Source organism: Cucumis melo, chromosome 4 (genome assembly GCF_025177605.1).
Source record: "Cucumis melo cultivar AY chromosome 4, USDA_Cmelo_AY_1.0, whole genome shotgun sequence".
In the NCBI taxonomy this organism is placed as follows: domain Eukaryota; kingdom Viridiplantae; phylum Streptophyta; class Magnoliopsida; order Cucurbitales; family Cucurbitaceae; genus Cucumis; species Cucumis melo.
In genome coordinates this window covers 451,864-462,455 of record NC_066860.1, presented here as the reverse complement: position 1 = coordinate 462,455, position 10,592 = coordinate 451,864, and the positions used below count along the sequence as shown (strand labels likewise).

The following is a 10,592-nucleotide window of genomic DNA, read 5'->3' as shown; positions in this document are numbered from 1 at the left end:
ACAGATCATTTATGAGGATTTTATTAAACTATAGGGTACCTTCTAAATTATAAATCATAAGGGACTAAAATAAATTCTTTCTTTAAACCATAAAGACCAACTTTACAATGTAAAGTTAATGAGATTGAAGAATGAAACTTATTCTATCAATTTAACTAAGAATGTAATCGGTAATAGTTTCGTGCCAAAACTCAGACAAAAGTGAGAAAAAACTGTTTCAAACTTGAGGTTGGCAATCACAAATCCATACATCTGAATTGGGTAAGAAAAATTATTCATATAACAAACTAGAAATAATCAATAATGCCTCTGTAATTAAATCTAAGGGGCTTTATAATCACAACAACTATGGAGAGGTGTAGTCTTGAGACAATGGTGGCACCAAAATTGCACAGTAACAGACTTATTAATCTAATCTCTAACTTCTCGTAGAATTATTAACTCAGCTAAGTTTTTTGAGGGGTTGTGTCAGATGCAAGGTTTTGAGTTTGTTGATTTTTTTCAGTTTGTAGAGTATTTGTAACCTTACCTGCCTCAGCTTGTTTAAACAAAGCCTGTTGCTGCATAACTTTAACCATGTCCTTCATACTTCTCTCTTCTCCTTCAAGTTGTATTTTCATCAATGCCTCTGCTTCTTTGTCAATTGGCTTGAAGTATTCTTCAATGGCAGATTCCTGCATATATTCTCAGTTTTCTTAATCTCAAAGAAGATTTGGATATTGTGAGCATTCATTATAGTTGAAATAGTAGAAAGTTTTTGTCATAGGAACTGTTGTATATTGCTAAAGAAAAAGAAAATAAGAAGGATGATAGCGCCTCTCGAGGGACCAATCTCTCTCACCATTAACATACATTCCTTTACCAATGTTACACCTCTTGGATTGACGAATTATATCCCACATGACTCCTAGATGCATTACCATTCAAAAACGCTAACATGTAGCATGATTAACCAAACAATCTAGAAATAACTTAAGTGAGCACTTGAAGACATCAATCCCCATATCTCATAGAAACCAAAGGTAGATCGAGTATTTCATGTATATGCATAAATTCCTAGAACTCACTTGATAGCCGATAAGTGGTGATAGCCAATTGACAGAACAATACCAATGGAACGGTGAAATATGAGGTTACATGCTAAAAAAAATGTCACTTTCTGCTAAGCCAAAGACGCAAATAACTTTGGACATAATAAAACAAGAGTTCAGTCTCGACTTTTAATTTAACCTTGCAAGGGAGACGATGATAAATTAGGAATATTGGAAGCTCTTTAATGATTAGATATGTGTGTGCACAAATGCGCTGCTATTTTTATAGTTTATTCTTATAAAACAAGAAGGATAATCCTTCTTGTGAAGTTGAAAATCGGAAAGATATGTAATCCAACATAACAAAAAATGAATATTAGGGTAGCAGAAGGTGACATTTTTTTATTGATAAACGGAAATATCTATGGAATTGAACTGAAAGAATAGAAACTTACTGTTTCCTCTAAAGTTTTATTTAGAGTTTGCATCTCCTCAACCATACGACGAACTTCACCTAAGATGGCCTGTTCTGGCATCTTTCTTATGGCAGCTTTTCTTTCCTCCGCCTGGCAAGGGGTAAAACACCATTATAATATATAAAATATGTTGGCAACTAGTTGAGTATTTTGAACATCCACTATCATGAGTACTTAATAGTTCCTTTTTTTGGTCCAATGCAAGGCATGTGCTAACCTAAAATGATGGTGAAGAAGAAGAAAGTTCAAAGTTTCAAACAAAAAGAAAAGGTATATCATCCACACATTTTTCAACTTAATGCTTAAACAAACACCCATAAATATAGCCCCTTACACATGAAAACTTAAAAATCCACATTATGATAATGAAACTTTGATCAAATAAAAGTTTGAATAACTCAGCAGCCGTCTTCAAATGGATTTAACAAAACCAACGAGTTGGATTATTTATTCTGGACAACAAAGCTTCTCTATTGCTCTTTGAAGATTCCAAAATCCCATGTCAATCCACTTCTCTATCCAAACCATACATGTCAAGTTGTCCCTAAACCCTACCATAAGTAATTTGTCTCCTGCTCTGAACAAATGATGGAAAAGATAACACCTTGAAACCCATTTCTCCAATTAAGTAAAAGAGGGAGAGAGATGAAGAAAGGGAAAGATCAAGTCAAGTGCAAAACCATCCCTTACTAATATAGGACTGATTTAATTTTTAAATGGCTAATGATAATGAGTTGCATTTAAAAGAAACTCATATTCGTGACTTCACCAAGAAGACAGGACAAGTTTACCTAATGGCAAAGAAAGTGACCTGAGAAAAACATTGATCGAAGCAACAAATATAGATCCTCATACTTTAAGCTCAGTATAAAATGCCAAAGGATTTCTCTCACTTTTCAGATGCTATTGTTGGTTGTATTTGGTAATATTAGTTTTTTCTTTCTTTCTTCCATTGTAATCTGATAATTAGTCTCTTCATTTGTTTTATCAATCAAAAGCCTCGTTTTTTTTCCAAGAAAAGTACAAATTTCCAAATTCTATAACAAATAGGTCACACAACGAATTCTCATCAAGGGGCAACTGAATCCCACAAATGGAACTTGAGACATGAAACTGAACAAAATCCCGACCTATGATGATACTAATAATGGTCAAGCAGACATTTTTTTTCATGTCCTCCTGAACTCTAGGTATTATATTCTCAACCAAAAACTCAAAAGCTTCAAATCTCCATCCCCGTTATCAGCCGGAACATAGCTTAACTCTAGGTATTATATTCTTGACCTAAAGGTCGAAGCTTTGAATTACTACCTCCACATAATGAATTCAAGAGACACTTCCTGTCAGTAGCGCTAAAATCAGTTTTCACAACTGAAAAACAACAGTCTAAATTTCACTCTCTGCTACCCAATCATTCAAATTAAGGAGTCTTCAAACAGGTCAAATTTCCCACTCCCCAGAACAAAACGGCACAAACATTTGCATCTTCCCTCATTTTGTCCATCTCCAACCTTAGCCAAAACCTCCACGATAGAACAATAACCCAAAACGTAGAAACTAAAACCCATTAACAGAAATTGCATAATGAGAACAAAAAGAAAGAAAAAACAAAAGATCCAACCCCAAAGTACCTGTTTGAGACGCTTATCAAGCCCCAATCTAAACGATCGAATCCGCCGCTCTTCATAGCCAGAGAGGACCCTAATGTAGAAGAGGGCTCTCCGACCAAACTGCAAAAGCTTGTCCATCCGAATCCCTCAAGCTGATCTCCCTGCAAAGTCAGGTAGAATGGCGATGGGTCAAATCGAAGGAAATTAACAACCCATATAGAAAGTGAATTTCACAAGAACAGCAGATGGGTCTGTGACATACCAGAAGAAATCATTAATCCATTTGGAGCGAACAAAGTACTGCGAAGAGGCTGTGTGTTCTTCCCCCCTTCTCGCGGTGGATTTACTTCGAAACTTATATATGGCTTATGAAGATTTTGCTATGCATCTCTACAGAATTTTTTTAGGTAAATTACGAAATAGTCCCTCTTTTGAATGTGTGTTTAATAGTTATACTTTGGAAGAAAATTTTAATTTGTTGTTAGGAATGTCCACGAGACAATACAAAGAGATGGGGATATACAACCTTCATCCTTGGCGAAAAGTTCTTTTTGTTTAATTCGAAATGTATAAGTGGAAAGTTTAAGATTGTCCATCGATTTTACTATAAGAACAATTTTTCATTTATTCTGTTATTAAAATGTTTCAAATATATGATTGTAGGAGAAAATTAAAATCAACGAGACCTCGATTAATTGGTTTGGTATAATTTAAGATTAATTTTTGTTGTTTTATCCGAACAAATCATGAATCAGTTTACTTGAAGCACAATTTGAAAATATCCAATTAAATTTAATGTACTAAATTAGAAATGATATACTCGTTGTACTTGATACATTAAATATTAAATATCAAATGTAAATATCTAGTGGATCAATTTAGCTTGTTCCCTTCTAATTTGATCGGATTGGAAGGATCCCACTCTCATCTATAGGTGAAGGATAATACAAAAAGGAACAAGACTTGAAGAGATTGATACCCAATAAAACAAAAAGGCCAACAATGTAACCTCTCCTAAAGAACAATGAAAATTGTGCTCAAGACCGCCAATAATTTCTTTCTTGTATCTGTTGAATTGAAATATAAATACTACAACGTGAAATCTAAAAGAGGAAGATTATCCTTGAATGTTCTCTTTAATAGGTTGCCAAATCCAAAAGATAGACGTTGTCCTTGAATGTCCTCTTTAATATGGTCACTTCATATTTTCTTTAACCTAATTAGTCCGAGAAAGAAAATGGTTATGAAAATGTATTGTGATCTTCTCCTGCTCATCAATTTGCACCTCATTTTACGGCAATGGATGTTACGGAAGAAAATGATGTTACAGATTAGCCCCCTCTTCAGGTTTATATATATATATATATATATAAGTCAACTCCATCTTTCCTAGTAAGGAGTCAACTTGTTAAATTTTTGTTAAAAAACCAAGTTGCACAGCTCAATAACAATTGAATTGGTCTTTCCAAAACAAAAACTAAAAATTCAGGGCTTGGAGTTCTTAGATGACAATTTACAAGGGTGTGATTAGATAGATAGAATTAGCTAATAACTATGAAAGACGTCATCTTGTGTGAACGTTTCGAGAAAAATGTATAGAAAATCAATTAGCCAAGTGTTTCTAATTCTTAAACCAACCACGTTTTCGTATAAGCCTTGTAAAACCCAAAGCCAATTGTTACTTTCATGCGAAAATATCAAAGGTTAAAATCCTAGAACACCAAAATATTCCCATAGTCCAATCAGAAATACATATCACGAGGCCATTATTATAAGCCCATCCATTGCAATCTACAAGTATCATCTAAACATTGGGGTTAACAATAAGTGTAAGAAAAGACAAAATGGGACAGAGAAACAGAAGTTATACACAAACCATAAGATTCTTCACTCAACATACACTTCACTTCACAATCGATAATATCACTCCACCATCATTACTACTTCAGTCCCTCCTCTTCTTCTTCCTCTCCCTCTCGTTCTTCTCAGCTGAGTTCTTTAGCTGTAGAACAGTAAACAAATATCATCACCATTTTGGCTAATCCGCCAATGAATTCCAAACAGAAACACAGCATCTACAAACACAACTCACCATTATAATGAGAATTCGGACAAACACCGCAATGAAATCAGTGAAGAGAGTCAATGCATGTTTCACATAATCCATATCACCCAGATGTGCCATTTCAATTATTTCCTGAGTATCAACTACCATGTAGCCAACAAAAACCAATAGCCCAAAGTACAACTACAGACAGCAACAAACAAAACAAACAATATGAGGTCAGACTTGTTGCTTCCACTCCAAACCATGAAAATTTTGAAATGGGAATACAAATACCTCAAACTTGAAAAGGGCAGTAGAACCACCGAATAAAGAGGAGGCAAAATGTAACCAGAGTAAAATGGATACACCGGAAGAAAGTAAGCCACCGAGATAAAGGAATTCTCTACGTCTTGCCAACAAGGCTGCTCCTGAGAAACAACAAAACGCAATCGCAGTTCCCACGAAAGCGCTCACCAGAACACTGGGAACGGTGGTATTCGTGAGTCAATACAAAAATAATCAAAGCATACATCGATTTGCAAAATTCAGAGAACATATATAGTAGTGCCCGTTTGATTCGATTTTACCTTGGGTCAATCTCAATAGCCAGACTGATCAAAGGACCAATGGAAGCCCCTTCGAGAAGAGCAGCCCCTAATAAAATAGAGGCCCTCTTTTTCTAAACACAAATACATGTGACATAAAACAAAAATTAGAATGTTAACACCAAAAACAAAGAGAAAGAGAATGCATATTCAAACAAAACATGTATACCTCTTCATAAGGAGGAGTAGCCATTAGCCATGTAATACATCCAATAGTTGCAAGTGTTGTAAGAAAACCACCAATATTCCAAAGTATATGCAGATAAGCTCCAGCAGCAGATGCAACCAAAGCACAACCAAGGGTGAGATAAACCTGCAAATTTCAAGTACTTGGCACCATTAATCCCATTTAATAATTACACATATAAGACGCACATATATACATAACAGAGGGAGGTTCCTTATCAATTCAATCAAAATTCAATCAAGAATTAGAAATTTCACACAAAATAAATGAAAGTAGAAATTAAAATTTTCGCTCTTTTTAATAATTCATAAACCATTTAGAAATCTATGCCTACCCAAAACTACCATTTCCGCTAATTTTAAGAAACAAGATTGAGAAAAAAAACCCTAGAACAGCAATCAAAGAAAATTCATCAAATTCTAGTATAAAACACATTCAACAACAAACAGGCGCATGGAAAACATAAAACATGGGTCCAAAATGTTAATTAGAGAGATGGATTCAAATAAAACAGGATGAAATCGGTATCCACGCGTATATATCGACATATAGGAAGAAAAAGAAACAAGAAATTTTGGCGGGAACTAACCCGCTGAAGATGAGATTGAACGGCGGGCGAAATCTGCCGGAAATTCTTGAGAGAATCATAGCTCCAGCGGGTTCTGGATCCAGATTGAGAATCGAAGAAAGATGAGAATGCGTCCATGGCGTTGAACAAATTTCTTAGCGAGTACGTTAAACAAACTGTATGGATATCAATCTCGATAAATATAAGTGAAGTCAAGTCTCTAGATTGTTCGAATTCTCTATTTTGCCCCTCGCATTTTAAGCTATTTCCAAGAAATGGGTATTTATTTTTATTAACTATAGAAGTCAAATTTAACGAAATTGTTTGTCCATCTCAAGTAATTTCGTTGCATTTTCTCTTCTTCTTTTTTTTTCTAATCTCAATTATTTCATCATATTTTCATCAAAACAAGTAGATAATTGCTTTTATTTATTAAATAAAGAGTACTTGAATAACAATTTTTTAGGCAATTTTTTTTTTCTTTTTGGTTTTAGATGAATATTGTCTTCGTTTTAGGGTGATTGTTCTATTTCTTGTTATTATATTTTGAAAAGGCAGTATTTCTATTTGTTTTGATTTTGAATTCTTAAAAAATAGGACTTTCCAATATATATTTCTAAGAGATCTGACCTCAAATTTGATTTAAAGTATTGCAACCGCAGTGGGAATAAATAAATCTGAAAGCCCTTGTAATCATCTTTAATTTTCAATTGTTTAGATGATCTATTCCACCATAATTTTCAATTGTTTAGATGACCAATCCACCATAGGAGTATCTATCGATCTATTGAACTTACGTACTTTTATTAATATCTATACTTTTATTAATATCTATCCATTCATGTGAAAAATAATAATAAACCCATTTCTACCTCATCTTTGGGTTCCATCACTCTGCATTTTATTACATAACAATTTTAATAATTTAGACAGTTTATCATATTTTGAACGTAATAGATTCATACTTTATTAACAAGGTTTGAAAGAATAAATTTAGTTGGAACGAATGGCTTTTCAAGTATTTGTAGTCCCACATGCTCAACCTGTGGATAACGTTAGTATCTCAATTGGTTTTTGACCGATTGCAAAAGGCAAATAAGAAAAGAATAGTCTTTCCCTTTTAGCATGAATGCAAGACAGTAAAGAACCTTATTTCAGTAAAGAGTAAAGAACAAAAGACGTTCAAACAACTACTATCAATTAAACGTGATCAAGCCCAAAACACGAACGTTATGAGGGAGAGAGAAAGCAATCGGAAAATACGGAATGCAACACCATAAGAAAAATCGCAAGAAACGAAGAACTAAATTCGAGGAAAGTTACAAAGAAAATCTAGACTCCGTCTGAAATCATCTTATTAGTTTCTGCTTTAGCCCAGAAAAGCTCGCAAGAAACGAGGAAAACTACAACATAACTTCTCTACAATTTACATTTTACACATATACAGGACGACAGAAGTTTTAAAAGTTCACTCGTTTCAAGCCGCTGCATTAAAAAACAGACCAAAATCCATACATTTAGTCCCTCCTTTTCTTCTTCTTCTCCTCGTTTTCTCTACCGAGTTCCTTAGCTGCACAAATAATACAACAATCATCATTTAGTATAGTAAACCCTCAAATCTTCTCTTTCTAAACGAAAATCGGACTCATATATATATATATATATATATATATATAGCAAAATCCTTTAAGGTACTTTCGATAGAAAAGAAAGAGCCAGCCTAAGGGTACGTGGAGCCTAAATATGTAGGTTTCTAGCACCATAACTCACCATTATAATGAGAAGTCGGACGAAAACACCAAAGAAATCTGTGAAAAGAGTCAGGGCATGCTTCACATAGTCCATATCACCAAGATGAGCCCTCTCGATTATTTCTTGAGTATCAACTACCATGTAGCCCACAAACAGCAATAGCCCAAAGTACAACTATACAACGGAAAGAAACGATTAAATATTGAGGTCAAGCTAACAGCACAAGTGGTGAGTATATCCACTATCCAGCTCATGAAAGACGTTTGAATCATTTATGTACAAACCTCAAACTTGAAGAGAGCAGTAGAACCACCGAATATTGACGAAGCGAAATGCAACCAGAGTAACATGGATATCCCAGAAGAAAGCAAGCCACCCAGGTAAAGGTATTCTCTGCGTCTTGCGAACATGGCTGCTGCAGAGAAACAACCAAAAGCCACTGCAGTTCCCACGAAGGCACTGACCAAAACACTGCAAACAACCAAGTGAAACCAAATAAGAGGACATGACAAGGGGCTTAAAGAGAGAACCTTCTCTGATCTTCATGTCAGAGAACCGATGAACCAAGACCTACGGTGATAGAAAAAGCAAACTTAAAGCATTGATCCTTCAAGTTTATACAATTCTTGCAACTACTACAATTATGTAAAATATTTCAGCATCATACAAGTTTGGGGCTCGATATGCAACTATTGTAATGCTTCGGGGATGGTTTTTGCAATTTCCCCCAAGTTTAATAATATAAGATTCAAAGAACATGAAAACACCAAGACAATTATACAGAAACCAAGAGCTAGATCATCAGACTACAAAGTTACTAGCGCAAGATAAAAGGCAGAATAACAACTATACATCTCTAAAACAAAAACAAATCAAAAAAATAATAATAATAATATCAACACCACTTACCTGGGGTCAATATCTATAGCCAACCCAATCAAAGGACCAGTTGAAGCTCCTTCGAGAAGAGCAGCCGCCATTAACATAGAAACCCTCTTTCTCTGATGACGAATCACAAGACATAAAGCAAAAACATGAATATTAAAAACATATAATAAGAAAAACAGAGCATAGACATACAACTCTCATGCACATTACACCAGTGAGAAGAAAAGAGAAGTTAAAGAAACGTACCTCTTCATAAGGAGGAGTGGCCATTAGCCATGCGATGCATCCAATACCAGCAAGTGTAGTGAGAATTCCGCCAATGTTCCATAGAATATGCAGATAAGCTCCGGCAGCAGATGCAACCAAAGCACAACCCAGAGTAAGGTAAACCTGCAGATTCGAATACATCAAAAATTTAATTCTAATTACATAAATATGAAGATAGAACGAAATATAGAAAATAGTATCCACACATATGAATAATACATGGCATACAACAGTTCGAAACAAAAAATGGAAGAGACTTGACGCTGAATTGAAAATTCGATAAGTTCGTTTTATCTAAACTCGTTTGCAAAATAACAATCACCGCGTCCACAAGAAACGTGAATTAGGACCACCGCTTGAATAGAAGGAAAGAGAGAGGAACAGAGAAACCGACCTGGTAGAGATGAGATTGAACGACCGGGGAAATCTGCCGGAAGTTCTTGAGAGAATCATAGGTCCAACGGTTTGTAGAAGCTGGTTGAGAATCAAAGAAAGATGAAAAGGCATCCATTTGGATTGGGTTCAAGAGTTGGAGTTGGAGAGGAAGTATGAAGGATGAGAAGGAACCGAAAATAACAAAATTCGAATTTCATTCAAGGTATTTATAGTTACCAATGCAAGTAAGTTTCCAGATCAATCGGAATCACCGTTTTGCCCCTGATCTTTGAAGAAATTTACAATAAATGGGATTTATTTTCTATTGGTATTCAATTTTAAAATGAAACATAAGGTTTGAGAAGTTTGTAGATTGATCTGGATTATTCAAGAAATAAAAATCACTATATCCACACCCTTAAAAGTAAAAAGTAGTTGTTAGATAAAACATTATTGTGCATTTCAAAAACCATTTTAAGGATGAAAATTAAAAGAAATAACGTATATATCTAACTCAATAGAAACTTTTTCTTTTCTTTTTTTTTTTTTTTTTTTTTTTTTTACATTTTTAAAATATCAAAAATCGATCATAAAATTTATTTCAAATTTCATCATATTTATTAATAGATCTAAAACTTCGTTATAATACTTTTTTCAAGGATTAAATATTTTATATTTTTTAAATAGGTTAAAATGTATATAATTTGTATTGTAATTATGATTTATACCTCGTATTGATGTTGAATCCATGAAAAATTAAAATTATTGATAGAAATGTAAAAATGA

The 10,592-nt window shown here is 34.1% G+C and overlaps 3 protein-coding genes across 3 annotated transcripts; all 3 read right to left on the bottom strand.

Annotated features, from left to right (window-relative positions):
• Positions 1–202: 202 nt before the first annotated feature.
• Positions 203–3,540, bottom strand: LOC103503473 (uncharacterized). The gene is made up of 4 exons (XM_008467667.3): positions 3,380–3,540; positions 3,139–3,278; positions 1,487–1,597; positions 203–674 (listed from the first exon to the last, which is right to left on the bottom strand). The coding sequence occupies exons 2-4, from the start codon at positions 3,253–3,255 to the stop codon at positions 447–449; spliced, it is 456 nt and encodes a 151-aa protein (XP_008465889.1). The 5' UTR covers positions 3,256–3,278; positions 3,380–3,540; the 3' UTR covers positions 203–446.
• Positions 3,541–4,821: 1,281 nt separating this feature from the next.
• LOC103503475 (bax inhibitor 1-like) lies at positions 4,822–6,750 on the bottom strand. Its single transcript, XM_008467668.3, has 6 exons — positions 6,546–6,750; positions 5,939–6,082; positions 5,752–5,843; positions 5,459–5,645; positions 5,210–5,365; positions 4,822–5,119 (listed from the first exon to the last, which is right to left on the bottom strand). Exons 1-6 carry the CDS (start codon positions 6,660–6,662, stop codon positions 5,063–5,065), a joined length of 753 nt encoding a protein of 250 aa, XP_008465890.2. The 5' UTR covers positions 6,663–6,750; the 3' UTR covers positions 4,822–5,062.
• Positions 6,751–7,801: 1,051 nt separating this feature from the next.
• LOC103503472 (bax inhibitor 1-like) lies at positions 7,802–10,011 on the bottom strand. The gene is made up of 6 exons (XM_008467666.3): positions 9,826–10,011; positions 9,411–9,554; positions 9,186–9,277; positions 8,561–8,747; positions 8,295–8,450; positions 7,802–8,094 (listed from the first exon to the last, which is right to left on the bottom strand). Exons 1-6 carry the CDS (start codon positions 9,940–9,942, stop codon positions 8,002–8,004), a joined length of 789 nt encoding a protein of 262 aa, XP_008465888.2. The 5' UTR covers positions 9,943–10,011; the 3' UTR covers positions 7,802–8,001.
• Positions 10,012–10,592: the final 581 nt, after the last annotated feature.

Excerpts from the sequence above, each read along its gene's own strand:
- LOC103503472 (XM_008467666.3), bottom strand. The coding sequence starts at position 9,942 with ATGGATGCCTTTTCATCTTTCTTTGATTCTCAACCAGCTTCTACAAAC. Across the intron at positions 9,555-9,825 it reads TTCAATCTCATCTCTACCAG|GTTTACCTTACTCTGGGTTG; the intron begins GTCGGTTTCTCT and ends TCGAATCTGCAG. Across the intron at positions 9,278-9,410 it reads CCACTCCTCCTTATGAAGAG|AGAAAGAGGGTTTCTATGTT; the intron begins GTACGTTTCTTT and ends ATTCGTCATCAG.
- LOC103503473 (XM_008467667.3), bottom strand. The coding sequence starts at position 3,255 with ATGGACAAGCTTTTGCAGTTTGGTCGGAGAGCCCTCTTCTACATTAGG. Across the intron at positions 1,598-3,138 it reads TTGATAAGCGTCTCAAACAG|GCGGAGGAAAGAAAAGCTGC; the intron begins GTACTTTGGGGT and ends ACCCCTTGCCAG. Across the intron at positions 675-1,486 it reads ATAAAACTTTAGAGGAAACA|GAATCTGCCATTGAAGAATA; the intron begins GTAAGTTTCTAT and ends GAATATATGCAG.
- LOC103503475 (XM_008467668.3), bottom strand. The coding sequence starts at position 6,662 with ATGGACGCATTCTCATCTTTCTTCGATTCTCAATCTGGATCCAGAACC. Across the intron at positions 5,844-5,938 it reads CTACTCCTCCTTATGAAGAG|AAAAAGAGGGCCTCTATTTT; the intron begins GTATACATGTTT and ends ATTTGTGTTTAG. Across the intron at positions 5,120-5,209 it reads TCCGAATTCTCATTATAATG|CTAAAGAACTCAGCTGAGAA; the intron begins GTGAGTTGTGTT and ends ACTGTTCTACAG.